We start from the raw sequence: 16,442 nt of genomic DNA on the forward strand, positions 1-16,442 counted from the left end.
ATTAACTGTCCAATAATTTTTTTGTCCCAAAAGATTAGTCTGAACGCAGTTGGTCATCATAGCGTAAACATAATTTGAGACATTAGTTTGTCTCAAGTGTTTTTTTATGAATAATGGGGTCAATGTTGTTTTTTCTCGATTCAAATCTAAATATATTCCTTAAAGGAGACATGACAGTAAATCTTGTAGGTAAGGATAAATACATTTATATTAATAAAACATGGAATATAAGAAAAGAAAAACATTTATTTTTCATGCCTTTATTTATAAGAGAAATATACACATATCTACTTCTACATAGATATCATAAAATGACAATTTTTATCCAAACTTGGGATATAAGTTACGACTACAAGAGTAAACTGCAATAACACTGTTCTACTACACCATATTAACTTTTATCAATGAAAATTAAAACTTACAACTACGGATGATAAAACTTGTGAACAATCGATAAATAAAATTCTTACAAACTTCATTGTATGTTTGATCTGGTTCGACCAACATGGAATGTTTGTGGCGTTTGTTCAGGCGGCTATGGAAATCTTCCGGCACCTATACAATATTCAGACACGGATGTATACAATACAACATATATTTCTTGAAATCTAGACATGAGATCATGTTTTATATTCTATTGCATTCTGTAGGCTATGTCTATACCAATCGACTATTATCGTCCTTATAAAACACATTAATTCATACATTTATGCATGCAGTTTAAAAAAAATATCATATATAAACTATATAAGAAAAATAAAAATTCATTGGAATAAACTTGAGTTATACATTTTTTCAACACGTCCAAATGACATTGAACAATATACCGTGTAAATTATGTGAATTTTAAAATAAATTATCCATAAATGTACCACGTCTGATAGGGCAGTATCGGGGCCATTTGTCTGCATTCGAAGCAGTTCTCTGACCCTGACATAGAAGGTTATGGGCTGGGAGGGGTGACTTGCATCAGTTCAGCAAAAGCTTGCTCCAAGCAGTGCTTTAACTCAGCGTACGTCACGAGCAAAACGCTTCCTTCATCGCGAGTCATCAAACCCACCTAGAAATACACAATATATTGAAATTGAGCCCTATTTGAATAACTTTCGTAATTTAAACATAAGACCAGTTATACTCAAAAAATTAAATTATATTAATTCAAGGCATTCTATTGTACCGAAATTTTGCCACAATTTCCCAGTTATATTCATAACTACTACTAATTTTTAATTATCTTAACTCAATGGGACTCCTTAAAGACCCCAGGTTTCGCTTTAAGATCAGTCACTTAATGACGTTTAAATATAATTGTTCAATTACACTGTTTACACTTTACTTTTAGGGATTTCTTTACCAAATAGATGATCAGTCAAGTCAATCAAAAATCGAATAAGGAATTAATATCAAAAATATATTATACTACATTAAATATTTAAGGAATATATTAACGATAATAAGCGCAAATTTATTACATAAATCGACATTTACACCATTCCTACCTCAAACAAATTTAAGTTTAATGCGGAGATAAAAGGTTTATTTAAATTGGTTCGAATAAAAAGTACCTGAATCTCAGTGCCACTGTCAAGCTGGTTGAGACAGTTCGAGACATGAGATAAATCAAGCCAGGGTCGGCCTTCAGTAGTGACCGAGTGGAATAAATAATCACGAAACAGCTTAAGTAAGTATCTGTTTCCTGTCTCTGCCCATTTATGGTCTCTATTGAACCTGGAAAATAGTAATTGTTTAGTATTTATTTTTAAATAAATTATTTTATTTTAGGATATCAAAATTCTTTACGGATGGGAATACACGGAATCAGAGAGACTTAGAGTGCAAATGCGTAGGAAATTAATTAAAATGATTTACTACTAATCTTTTCTATAGCATTTAAGATAATTATGTTTTAGTATAATTATTACCGAGAGACATACGAATATATAATATAGTATGTCTTGATTATTGAGTACAAAACCCGACTAAATAAAAAAAAAATGCTAACACAGAACTACTGTACTCTTAGTACAAAGTGTGCCATAGATTTGAAATATTAATTCAAATATGCTGAACGATGTTTGTTTCGTTCTTTCGTTTAGTAATAGAATGTTTACGGCTGATCAAATTTATGACGATTTTGTCTGAGTGCATGACTCTGAATAATTAAACTTAAAGTAAATTTCATATTAAATTTATATAAATACAAAATTTCGCAATGCAGCTATATTTCTTTACACATTCAATCTAAAAAATACTCATAATTGTATATTGTTTTACCCATAATAATCAATGTTATTTAGATTTTAGGTAAACAGTTTTTCTCTCCCACACAAACAATAAAATAGGATATTTTAAGGAACACATTTTAGTTGAGAACACGCTGTTAGTTATAAAAATAAATTAAAAAATGTTGCAGGTATTTATTTATAAGATTTAAGTTTATTTATCGAATTGACGCGAAGCAGATACACATTTTTATGGCATGATCAATTAACAAAGTTACTTAATAGAAAATTTGCTGAATATCAATGAAATTTACATATTAAGATTAGATAAAAGAGTAAGAAAACACGAAAAAAATTGTCAATAAAATCATAAATAGTTCTATTTCGATACATACTCGGGGCGTTCAATAATAAAACATATTTTCATCAACAAACGTAGCATGCGTCCATTATCCAACTCCCTAGCAAGATGACTCTCCAGAATGTCTGTACGTCGTTCAAATGCTTCTACCTACAATATGGATAAAAATATCAGTTTAATTACACCATTTTAACCAGTCTTTTCATAAATATCGCTTTAGACGAAGTTAAAATAATGCAAATACATCGATTTAGTTTTATAAATAGGTAACCTAAAAGAATACAATTTTTGAATATTATATTAAAAAGGATAGAAAATTTAGGCTCAGTTGTGATTTTTGCCTAGTTTTATAATGAAAAGCTGTAAATATCACATTTTATAATATTCTATAAGACAGAATCATATTTTAAGTGGGATAGTATTTTGTTGGTACAACATTCATGTTTTGTTTTACGATACAAAACAGGAAATGTGTGTTTGAATTAACGTGAGATTCATAAAGATAACGCGAAGCATGGCTCCTGTATGTCAAAAACAAATACATTTTTAACTTAATTTACTGAAACATAAATACATTAATAGCGCTTTAGCTTAACAAAGAAATTTAATTATACATTTTATAAATAATCAATACAAATAAATCATTTTACCTGAGTGTAGAACCTAGCTCCAATCATTGGCATGAGATCTGTAACGGAGCGGCGCGGAGCGGACAGTAAATAACTAAAAAATACATTAAAATTATAAAACCTTTAATTATACTAAAACAAACATTTTTGATAAGACTTGTTAAAAACATATCAAAATCTACATATCACAAATAATTGCATGCATATACACACACAATGGAATATTAGAGAATCATTATTTGTTGAAATAATAACTATTACTATGGCCTAATTATCGTAAAATACTTACATAATTAGATTTTTGAGATCCACCGAGTATGTCCTAGATACAAGTTCTATGGACAAGGGCAAGTTGTCGCAGTGAATAGTGCGACATGCAAGTGCCAGTGTAAGCCTGCCCAAGGCTGTCAAATCGTCTTGCTGAGCCTAAGTTTCATTACATTATTAAATATTTTACATTTTTAATTAATATATAATTAATAAATTAACTTAAATTTTTACTATTTTTGATCATGATCTGGAGGAAAATGTACTAATATTCAGCAATGGCCCTCAATTACTTCAAAGCAGTTAAAAGCCTAATATAAGATAAATTTTAGATCCATTTTTAAAAATGTTATAAAAAAATCGATTTACTGAAAATAATATGTGAAACAGAAACAGCACCATAAATAATTTTAAAGATTTCAATTTAATTTACGGAACTATTAATCATTTTAATTATCACAAACGTACCTGATTAATATCAATTTCATTAGCATGCAACGCGTCTGCCACACCGCACCAAGCTATGCGGATTCTGCATCCCATTGTCAAAACTTTAGTTGGGTCCAAGGTTCTAAAGTTGCAAAACAATTATGTATAACTCAAATATCCGAAGCGATTTTTTTTTTAATATTATAAGTTATTGAATTTTATAAATTTTAAGTTTTTTTTTAATTTTTTCTATACAAGATGTATAAAATATATATGTTAAACAATAAATCAATAATAAAGAATAAAAACATAGAAAACATTAACTTAAACATTTTCATTTTCAAGTAATATACAACACAACTCTTGTGTATGAAAGTTAAACTGATTATGTTAATCTGTACCTCCGGACTCCTGGGGTAAATAAATTAGATCCGTTTATTATGTAAAGACCGCAAGTGTCAGAATCAAACAAACAGATTAATGTCATTACACAACAACTGTCAGAAATTTCACCTGCAAGCCAGTCCAGCTGCATGAATGGCTCGCAAACCAGCAGTTAGTTGGACCAGAATACTCCACAATACAGCTTCTGGGAGTAGAGAGCCACCAGCCACAGCTCGCAACATCGCATTTTTCTATAATTTAATTGTTAAGATAAGAATTTCAATTTTTATATATTCAATAAAGGAATTCGAAATTAAATATTGTAAGTTTAAGCAATCATACATATGTATATTGATCGGTCAGAGCTTATACCTGGTGTGTGTAGGGCCTAGGAGCATCTGGATCAGATGAGAAAGGATCATGGTATGAACCATTGCCAGCACCATTGCTACCCGGGGTCCGACCATCCAGGTATCTTTGCATCAGAGTAACTGATGCTGGGTGATAATCATAGACAATCACCATGGCTGTTAAAAACATCATTCTATATTTATATCACAACTTTGTTATTTTTTAAACTTGTTAAACCATGACTTATTTCTGATAAGTTAGACCAGAGTTATGCATATATGTATTAATTTATATAATTAAAGATTATGATTGAGTCTTTTAAATTGGTATAAAGTGAATACTTAGACAATAAAAACCATACTCACTGGTGTTTTATAAGGGCAGCACTTTGTTACACACAAGTTGTTAGTTAAAAATACTTACAGTGGTCCCCGAATGCCCTTGTTGCAAACCAATGATTGAGACGTATTATATTAGGATGATCAATCTGTTTCCATGATTGAAAACGCTTAGATGGCACTGTCCCATATGAGTGCAAACGACGCAAAGCATATTGATCACCATGGATCCTATGAGTGGCTCGAAAAGATGTGGTATTTGAATGTGGGGACAACTCTTCCAGCGGTAATAATTCTGTATAATCATCCAGGCTATTAGGTAGATCTGCAAGATCAAATAAAATTTAGAATTGCATTTTATTTTAGATAAACATAATATTAAATAATCATACAGACATTTTTTGTCTACTCACTTTGACATTGGCGAGCATTTGGTTGGGTGTATGGGTCTTGAGCTATTTGCTGCATTTCAGAGCGAATTTGTTCAGGCATGTAAAATGTATCACCCAAGCCTGCTTACAAAAATTAAAAAATATTAACAGTTAGTTGTTAAATATGTTTAAAACAAGCAATTTCCTTAAACAATCAGCAAGAGTTATTTTTTTTAATATTCCAACATTGTATTTGATCATATAATAACAATTTCAAGGAGAAAAAAATATTAAATAAAAAAGTATAGTGTAACTACATAATATTTGCTACTTTGCATGCAAAATAAATTACAGTACTGCATATAGCTTGTGAAAGTACTATGGCTAAAGGCCGATTTACATTATCTTAGTGTTTAGGAGAGTGCTTTAGGATAGTACTTTAGTTGAAACATGTAAACGCTACTTGCATTAGTAAACGCTACGCTAAAGAACTTGCCTTTCAAGTTGTACTAAAGCACTCTCCTAAACACTAAGATAATGTAAATCAGCCTTAACTTAAAAGTAATGCAAATTATCCAAAACTAGCCTTTTACTAAGTCATGATTCCCAGCCATTATAAAATGTCACTAACAATTTTTAACAGACTTACTACTAGTATTCTAACTAAATAGGTGTAACTTTAGCCAACTTGCAATTTAACTAGCAACAAAATAAATCCGTACCATGATATAAAATATAGCGATTACACTTGGTCATTAAGATAATACATTGATTAATAGAATAGTAATTATTATTATGATTTTAACCTGGGAATGTTAAGATGCTCCAAGGAGCGTAGTATGCTGCACCTTTGATCCCCGCATAATGAGATTGGTATAGGCGGGGATTGTCAGCAAAGAAAATCCCTTTAAGCCGAATTTACTTTTAGACACATTAAGGCTGGTCTTAAGACAAGCACTTAATAATTTATGTTCTATATTTATTTTAAAAAAGTGAAAAAAAAAATTAATGACAGTTAATAGTGAATTAAAAAAATTATGTAGCAATGAAACATTCATAATGAGTGATAGCATGGCAATACTTTAGATGCTCAACAATTGATAAAACATTCCATTAAACATGAATGTGATATGAAGATATGAATAGTTTAAACATCTACAATTGCACTAGTCGAGTAAGAGAATAAAAATGGATTTATAAAAGAAATGTAAATTAAGACACCCTAATAATAAAGAGTAATGGTGAAATATTGAGAAAAGTCACTGACCCTGTATTGGTGATGCAGGTATAGGTGCATACATTTGTGGATATGCCATGGAGGGGACAGCCATGTTATGTTCTGAACCACCTGTGAATAATCAAGATTAATATGATACTCAGCTTTTAAAGTCAAGAAAATGTATCATAATGAGTTATAAATGTATTATTTATGATATCAATCAAGCATAGTTACCTATCAAACCAGATGAATTAAGTCCACCTGAAGTATTGAGAGACGCATTAACATCATTTGTGGGATAGAAATATGTTGTACCACCAACATTTTCCTGGAACAAAATAATGGATATAGACACCTGACACCACAATTTGTTTCAACCAATGTTGAGATATTTTGGATATTAGGATTTTTCTGCCTCTTACTACAACATTTCGTAATTACTATAATATCAATCAAATAATAATATTATTAAATATCGTATATTAATGAATCACTAAATTTAAAACAAAATTCTTTTAGTTGGGAAGGAGAAATGAAAATTTTTCACAAATTTACATTGAATGCAATTCTAGAAATTGAAAACATGTTTACTAAGTTATTAATATACGATTCATAACATACCTGATGTATTTGCGGAGCAGATAGGTGAGGTGGTGTATTTGATGGTGATTCTGGAAGCATTGCTACTGATGTATAATATTTGATTGGAATACATTCTCCAACATAAACCTATTGAAAAATTATATGTTAATAAAAGAAAAATCAATAATATTAATATAACTTTTAATTTAATTATTTGTATCAGTGAATTACAACACTTACCTTTCTAGCAGATGGCGGAGAAGACTCCAACGTGAGTTTATTAAATGACTGATTTAAAGATCTTGTAGGTGTAGAAACATTGTTCCGGTTCTAAAACAACAACAACTACTTGATAGAATAGAATCTTAATTTGAAAGGAAATTGTAAAATGTAACTCACCATATATGTCATCAACTTTGACTCCTGTGGCAGAGAAGGTGGACTATATGGTAAATAAATTGATGGATCCATTTTTCACTGAGTCTAGTGAACTGAGAAATTTTAAACATTTATATATAAAGCCTTTCTCAATATGGTTAATCATAGGCAACAAGTAGACACTAGACTATATACCTGTATAGGAATAAAAATGTCTTCTGGTCTTTCTGTTCTAAATTCAAAAATACCATGCGCTGTCTTCGTTCATTTTCAGGACATCGAAACGTATATAATGTAAAATATGTTTAAGTTGTTGTTCCCTGGATATTAATGACAGTAATTTAATATCACAAGCGATCAAGATTAAAGCACAAAAATTATAAATCAGAAATTATAGTAAAACTACATGAAATCGAGAAGCGGGTGGTCCTGCCTATTTTATTAAAAATGGATCGTCAATTGTAAGCACCAATGTAAAAACTGGTCAAAAATATTTTGCCTAAGAAATACTAATTGTGAAAAGAACATTTATTAGCTATTTTACAATAAGATAACTTATTATTTCGAAAGATAATGAACAACTTACAATGTATATGATTCTAAGACACGAAAACAACTCTCAATTCCCAAAACAGTGAATAAGGGATAAGCAGTAAGCAGTAAGCACTATGGATTAGGGTTGCCAACTCCTACAAAATGTTCCCCTAAGAATCAACTTCAAATACCCCTAAATGTCGATCAAAAACCCCTAGTTTTTGTTGTACACTTGGTTTGAGAGGTAATTTCAAATATGAATTAAATATACGTTAAAGTATTAAAAAGCAGAAAATAGCTGTTGTATTTTTTTGAGTACATTTTACATATTTATATAATATGTTCATCAATGACCGAATAATATTAATGATAATAACAATGAGATAAAACGATTCTTATTTTTTATATCTTAACTTTTCTTTCTTTGAATTCAGTTTTTCTTAACGTTTTCGTCTTTTCATACATTATTTTTAAAGCTTTCTGTACTTTTTATTTTTTATCTGTTCTGTTACAGTTAAACGAGACGGAATTAAAATAAAAAACGAATTGCTTCAATGTGGTTTTTTTCTTCTAATACAATATTATTAAATGTCATTGGGATAAGCTTCTAATATTTCTAAGGCATCGGCCTGGATATCGCGCTGCGTTTTGCTGTTACTGATATTTTTTAAATGATTTGATCATATGGTCAGAAGGAACAAATTTGACATATGAAATTATTGTTTTTCGATATTTAAGTTTATATTTGGTTTAGTTTGTTGATTGCATTCGAAGCTTAATATAAATTTTATTGAATCGTGTGTGAAAAAAAATCTTGAATAAAGTACCCCCTAAAAACCCCCTGGACATCTTGATTTCCCCTAAATTTGGGGGGAAACCCCCGTTGGCATTGGCAACACTGCTATGGATATGGTAGTAGGGATGCTCGATATTCGATGATCATCGATATTGAATGCAAAAAACATCGATGTTGCTATACGAAAAATATCGTAACATCGATGTTAACGGAAGCGAATATCGATGTTAACTCACGGCCAATGCAAGTTACGAAACAAATTATGTCTTCTACGAACGCATCCACAAAACACGTTTATTAAAACTTTTAACGCGTATGCATTAACTGCGCACCGTTCCCTTCGTTCATTCTTCATCAAACATCGACGTTGGGCTTTCGATTATGACATCGATATCAATATCGATGTTTTTCTAATATCGACCACCCCTAGTCTACAATGCCAAAGACAATAAAAGGAAATAGACAAATCAATACTATGCCAAAGACAATTAAAGTGAGTACACAAATATTGTTATTAAAAGCTTCCAACTCTCACGTTAATTATTACAAATTTTGACTTAGGTTAACATAGGAAATATGTTTAAAAATATATACAGATTAAAAGTTTTTTTTTTATTTATGAAGGAAAGATAGCTCTCAGTATTAGCTGTTGTTGTTATTTCTTTAAGTAGTAGTAAGTAATTCATAAAAATAGGTCTATATATTTTATTCTTTAAGCTGATAATTCATATATGTCGCAATTAAGCGCTGCATTATTATAGATTATCAAATCATAGTAATATTACAACATACAGCGCGTATAAGATTACATTTTGACGTGATAACGTCTTATAATTGTTTTAGTCGGGTGACATGTTCAGAAACTTGTGTCACACCAAAACCTCACGAGCGCGATCGCAGGTATAACGAGAGAGAGACGGACCGATCTCCCGTCTCATCTCGAGCGCTCCCAGTCATTGCGTGAATGTATGAAGAAAAATGTATATCATAGTCGAATAAGTAAACTTGTCATTTTACACCCGAAATTTATCATCAAAAGTGTGAATAAAACGATAGATGTAATTTAAAATTTGAAAAAATTGTTATCTTTATTAATTCCTTAACTTATATCACCAATAAGACGTTATCACGTAAACATCTCGATCGTAAACCTACTTTACAAACAACCAATATTTTTTCTCAGGAACAAACCATCGATGGAACATCCATTCGGTATTTTTTCGTCGTAATTTTATTTTATGTCGTGCGTATAAGAGTAGTAACCGAGTGAAACAGATTTTACAATTTTTGGAATCTGAATGTGAGGCAACTGTAAAAATCGCGCTTGCGTAAACAACCTCCAAATAATCGAAACGCTTCTATTGATACGCCATATGTTAAAAATTCATAACGTCCTACGTAACTACATGTGGGAATAGATAAAATATTAATTTCGATCAAAAATTTTACTTTACCAAACATTATTGTACGATCCATACGTACGCCCATTTTTTTAGTGTAATTTTCATAATCTATGATTTTCGTAGTAATTTCACATGTAGTAAGACAATTCATTAACTAAGTACCTATACGTTATACATAGTAAATTCTTATTATTAGAATAGTTTTCAGTATTTCTTGCAGTAGTTTTTTTCTAAGCTTTTTAACATGCAATTTGGTTTCTTTTGCTATAAGCGTCGGCTAGCGACATGCAAATTAATAGTCATAATCATTTTCCATGCACATTTTTGACGTGATAACGTCTTTAAAATCGTTTTAGTCGGGTGACATGTTCAGAAACTTGTGTCACACCAAAACCTCACGAGCGCGATCGCAGGTATAACGAGAGAGAGACGGACCGATCTCCCGTCTCATCTCGAGCGCTGCCAGTCATTCCGTGAATGTATGAAGAAAAATGTAATATATCGCACCTTGATAACGACAACGTCACTACACAAAAAAGGTACTTTTGAGTAATAAGCGATCAAAATTCCAAAATATTCGAAGAATGCAATTTTGGCTTAAATGAAGATTTTTAAGTCCGGTTTTCAGCAGTATTCATAGGAAACAAAGTCAGTTTTAAGATCGGCATACTAATTTGATTTCAACCCCTTTAGAACACGGTATTTTTTGAAAATTTCGTTTAGTGTCACTATCATTCGTATTTTATTTATTTTGTGATATGGCTCCAAATTAGGAATAACGTCACTAAACCTTCAGATTATGAAATAACGTCACTAAAATTAGATAGTAGGTAAAATTAGAAATAGTTTTAAATAAAAGAATAATTTATGTATTACAAAACTCTTTATTCTTTAATAAAAAATAGGAACATTGGCACTTTTATTAATATATGATTCTCGTCTACTGCTTTTTTATCGTTAGTTTTTTCTTCCCTACTCTTTTCTTTTTCTATCAAATGTTTATTGTAATTCTCTTGAAGCTTTTCTTTTTCAACTGGTTCTGCATTTTTATACGCAACACAATCGCCACACTGATCTTTTTTAGGAATAAAAAAACTTATGTTAAAATCTTGATTAAACACCTTCCGATATATATGTATTTTAACGAAATCTTCACCCTTGTCTTTACAATCTTTCTTGTAGTCATTGTACAAATCTGTAATATTTTTACCATCATCAATGTATTCTCGTGTGGTTTGTTTCCTCAAATAATGGCTCTCAATTCTAGGAATACTATCGATGTGTCGTCGGACGCCAGACAGAAGATCCTCTCTAACTTGATTATGTTTTTCATGTTTACCACGCAGATCCGGTTCAATTATCCCAGAAGAAGTCAGTTTTTCGATTACAGTACGTATCGGTCTGTCATTGATCCCCAAAGTCCTTTTAAAGTAAATCTTGCAAACTTTTTGTTTTATGTTGTCAATAGTTAGATAAAATGCATGTTTAGGTTTCCGTTTGCTGTCTATTTTTTTATATTGATATTTGGGTTTTACTTCAGTCATGTGTTTGGCAATAAATTCTCTTTGTAGAGACACAGATCCTAAATTCCAATACCTGTCAAAAACAACTTTTCGCTGATGCTCTGTTAATTTCTCTGAACATTTTAATCGACAACGATCATTGCACGTAGGTCCCATTTCCCTCGCAGGTTTCAAGGTATTTGATCTTAAACATTTGTACTCTACACCCCTATTGCGTAGTTTCTTAGCTAAAGCTGCTTTGTTTACACCTGTCTTTCGTTTACGCGACTTTTTTGACGGTGAAGAAGTACTTGGACATTCAGTTGGAAGCTCACAAGGCATGCCAACGTTTCTTGACGAGTCTACGCCATTATTTATTATTCTCATCGCAAGTGTTTTCAGTGGCAATGGATTATTTATGTTATTGACCACTTGTGATTCTACTACCAACGATTCGTCTTGGTTTTCAGTGGTTTTGTCGTATGGTGGCAACGATAATCCAAACCTGTGAATAACTTGAGTGGCTATAGTTTTTAAAGAGACTGGGGGGGCTTTTCCGTTATGATTGTGTGTTGAGTTGGAGTTAATAGGAGGGTTGTAATTTTTAACATTATCTACAGTGAATTGATTATCTGAGTTATTGCTGAGGAGCTCATTAGTGATGTCTGTATAATCGCGTTCTGATTCAGGTATACTGCAATCTTGGTCATCTGACGAAGACATGTAAATGTCTTTCAGTAGCTGTAAAGTAGATACTGATTGTATTTCAGGTAATGTAATTGTAGGTTCTTGCTTTTTTTCAGGTGTAACTATTTGTTTTTGTTTTTTTGGTGGAGGACCACCCTCTGTTTTTTCACGTGAGATGGATTCTGTGTCAGAAGAAGAACTACTGGAGTCAGAGTCGGAGCTGGCGGAATCAGAATTGGTGCTGGTGGAATCAGAAGTAGAGATACTAGAACTCGATCCAGAAGACGAACGTGAAGAATTTTTTTTTAGCGTAGTTTTGTATTGAGCTTTGCAACTTTGCTTAACGGGTTTCTTTGTAGTACTTTGCAGTGAATCATGTGACGATGAACTATCGGCGGCAGAAGGTTTGTATTCTTTATCGTCATCAGAAGCAGGAGAAAAATCTTCGCCAGAACAAGAGGAACACGATGATTTTCTGTTTCGAAAACTCTGCGTTTGCTGCACATTTTTAGGTCTCTCAGTTAAATGTGACTGATTTTTTTTGTCTCAGACGCAACGTTCGGCGAATAATACTTTAATGCAGGTTTGTATACTTTCCTATTATTATCTTTCTCAGCAACACGTAAGTTTTCTTTTTGCGATGGATTTTCAGAGCTTTGTAAATTATGTGGAAAATTTGGCTGATGATCATCTTCTGAAGCGAATGAGTTATCTTCGGAATCGAACTTATTGAAATCTTTGATTATATTTTTTAACTTCAAAGACCGCGGGTTCGGAGGTGGCATTGTAACTGTAAATAATAAGATATGTTTTTGTCAAGCTTGCAAAATGCTGTCACAAAAAAAACTAAAACGTTTACCAATTAACTTAGAGAGAAATAACCATGAAAATACAAAAAAAATAAAGGCTTATTTTCTGAAGTGTCGTAATGTTTATCTTACATTCGATTATTTTTGAAGAGAATTTAAATGACATCGGCTTTATCACTAATATGTCTCTAACAGTTTAAATAATAATAGTGATTTCTTACAAGGAATGACAGTGAAGAGTCACTAAAGAAACTGTGTCAATATCACTTTTCAAAGCAAATTAAACATAGTGAATTCAATTTACTATCAATGACACTTTTAACATAATGTCGTTGTAAGTTGACGAAAAAATACGAGATATTAAAGTAATAGTGTCATTAAACGAAAAGTGACATTAATACTCTGAATGAATCGTTACAGATTTGTTAGAACTTAATGTAATAATGTCACTTTCACGATAAAGACGATATAGCTTTAATTAAAACATATAACTTACCGGTTAGATTTACTGCAAAACGACACTAAACAAAAAATGACGTTATCCTTTACAGACCAAGCACTTATCTCTTTGACGTCCCCGTCACTACTAAAAATGTGCCGATATCACGCCACGTCATACGCTCCGCCCCCTTAAACGACATAACACCACGCCATCTAGCGGTTTCTATGAGACCTACGTTCACAGGAGTCTTTGCATTTTAAAGTTCATGCCTAGTAATGAAAGGTGGCGCTCACAGTAAAGATAACCTGATTTTCGTATAGTGACGTTGTCGTTTTCAAGGTGCGATATCATAGTCGAATAGGTAAACTTGTCATTTTACACCCGAAATTTATCATCAAAAGCGTGAATAAAACGATAGATGTAATTTAAAATTTGAAAAAAAATTTATCTTCATTAATTCCTTACTTCCCAAAAACTTATATCACCAATAAGACGTTATCACGTAAACATCTCGATCGTAAACCTACTTTACAAACAACCAATTTTTTTTTTTATATCCTAATAGTAATATATAGTTACGTATTTTAACATGACAATTAAAATATATATATCTTTAAAGTTATGTTTAGATATTTAAGTTGCCATTTCGGTTTTAATAATTTACTAAAGATAAACAAATAATGTCATTTAAATTTTAAATCACTTTACGTCTCAACATTTTGTGTAGAGACTAGAGACGTACGAGGTGCTACTCAGACGCATGATGGACACATAAATACGTTACTAAGGATACGCCTGACTCCCCTTATCGTTTTCCTCTAATACAAGAATTCGTTTACATAAATTAAAGTAAGGCACATATAGTTGGAAGTTATGTGTGCTATTGATTACGGCTAAACACTATAAACGCTAACTTGTTTTAATACTATCGATACCTATTAAATATTTCATGATTTGGATACACATATTAAATTTACAAAGTTTTATTTATACTACACTGTATAATATATTGTAATAGTGGGAAATAAATTTTAGCAAAACGCAGGGCCTGATTAACCCTTAGGCTAATTAGGCTGCAGCCTAGGGCGCGACGATCTAGGGGGGCGCGGGCGCACTGAAATCTTGTCTTCGCTAGCATCACCTCCTGCATATTTCAACTAGACCGAGACAAAACACTAAATAAACTGTGAACTGGATCTACAAGCAGATGGCAAATTAGTATCGATGGTACTAAAAATTTGTCAAAACTCGAAAAAAAATCAAAGTAAAGAGATCAAAATATGTTGTGCCTTTGGAACTCTGTGATCGTAAAGTTTCAAATCGTTAGTACACAGCTACAGCTACAAGCAAGATCTGATGATTTATTTGACGTTGTTACTCTTTATGAGACATTGCTTATCTTAATACGTTGCGTGACGAAAAAGAGCTTAAAAATTTTGAATCAGAGGCAATCAAGAGATGCGAAGTGACCACATACAAAAATCATAATACAGTAAAAACAACGTTTGGTTTCTTATGATAACTGTATGAACTAGACAACAGTGGATTTATTAGAAGTAAAGCAAAGGACTTAAAACAACTAACTAAATGATTTAGGAGAAACCTTTGCAGAAGAATGCGTCCATTTGGCACAGTTTTTAAAATCTGAGACCTTGGCCTATATTTCTGCCAGAACCCCAAAGGGTCTGTTGCAGTTAATAAAAAGTTTTAATATTCCAGATATGCTCCCGAATGTGGAGATAATATTAAGATTTTTTTGACAATGAGTGACCAACTGATTCACTTATTTGATACCTCTCGTCTTTTTTAAAGACAACAACAGAAGTCTAAATATTTTAAAAATAACTTAAAGTCAAACCAACATCACACATTAAGATGACCACGTCTATGGTTAATAGCCACAACAACTAAGTTGTCCATAGAAACTAAGCCAATAGGAGTAATGTGGCCAAAACGACATTGATTTGGTTTCCAACTTGGAAGCCTGTCATGATTTTGGTCGTATAATTTGTGAGGCTTTTATGTATGGTCAGCTAAAAATGTTTACAAGTCGTGCAAATGATAGGACAGCGTTTGTTTCGCTTGCAGATCTGTAAATTTTTATAGATAGTATGAACCATGCTAAAATTTTCTCACTAGTAAACAAAGTCAAAACTAATATAAGTACTACTTTTTAGACCGGCCATAAATCATAATACACCTGGTACCTGGCGGGGGCGCATCCTGATAAAATAGCCTAGGGCGGTCAGAACTCTTAATCAGTCTCTGGCAAAACGCCATGATTGAATCTTGAATTTATCCTTAGATATCATGGATTCCTGCTTATCAGTCTCACCATCACAATATAGCTACAATTTTCGGTAGACTTATTTTTATGTAAACATTGCTGATCTATTAAAAGTAAAATTGTCTTTGATATCGATTATTATTGTTCTACAAAAGATATCGATTATTGTTATACAACGACAATATGTCGGCAAGCCTTTGCAAACGTTTGCAAGCCACAGCCCAAAGCCAAGCCTTTGAGTGACGGATAATGTTTAAAACAAACACTTAAGGACTGGTTAACAAACAACAAAGGCTTAATTTATTCTAAGAGCTCACCTAGTCTAGGAATTTAGCATTAGGCGTAACAGCACAAAAATATTGACAATAATTACTGATTAATGTGACACCTATAACTTTGGTATCTCCTCTTTGTCTGTGAGTGCTCGATGTCGTTCGAACCATAGATAATA

General features: G+C 31.9%; 1 protein-coding gene across 3 annotated transcripts; it reads right to left on the reverse strand.

The window, feature by feature from the left end:
* Positions 1-244: 244 nt before the first annotated feature.
* LOC125062204 (PAN2-PAN3 deadenylation complex subunit PAN3) lies at positions 245-16,404 on the reverse strand. 3 transcript variants are annotated; one of them, XM_047667954.1, is made up of 17 exons: positions 16,309-16,404; positions 7,727-7,851; positions 7,553-7,644; positions 7,394-7,483; positions 7,193-7,300; positions 6,806-6,899; positions 6,620-6,700; positions 5,395-5,493; positions 5,067-5,306; positions 4,665-4,819; positions 4,422-4,543; positions 3,948-4,050; positions 3,502-3,638; positions 3,234-3,306; positions 2,618-2,733; positions 1,566-1,728; positions 245-1,060 (listed from the first exon to the last, which is right to left on the reverse strand). In XM_047667954.1, the coding sequence occupies exons 3-17, from the start codon at positions 7,622-7,624 to the stop codon at positions 944-946; spliced, it is 1,770 nt and encodes a 589-aa protein (XP_047523910.1). In that variant the 5' UTR covers positions 7,625-7,644; positions 7,727-7,851; positions 16,309-16,404; the 3' UTR covers positions 245-943. The 3 variants fall into 3 exon arrangements, with proteins under 3 accessions (XP_047523910.1, XP_047523909.1, XP_047523911.1); XM_047667953.1 differs by lacking the exon at positions 16,309-16,404 and adding an exon at positions 8,118-8,247; XM_047667955.1 differs by lacking the exons at positions 7,727-7,851; positions 16,309-16,404 and adding an exon at positions 8,118-8,216.
* Positions 16,405-16,442: the final 38 nt, after the last annotated feature.

This window comes from Pieris napi, chromosome Z, assembly GCF_905475465.1.
Source record: "Pieris napi chromosome Z, ilPieNapi1.2, whole genome shotgun sequence".
Classification (NCBI taxonomy): domain Eukaryota; kingdom Metazoa; phylum Arthropoda; class Insecta; order Lepidoptera; family Pieridae; genus Pieris; species Pieris napi.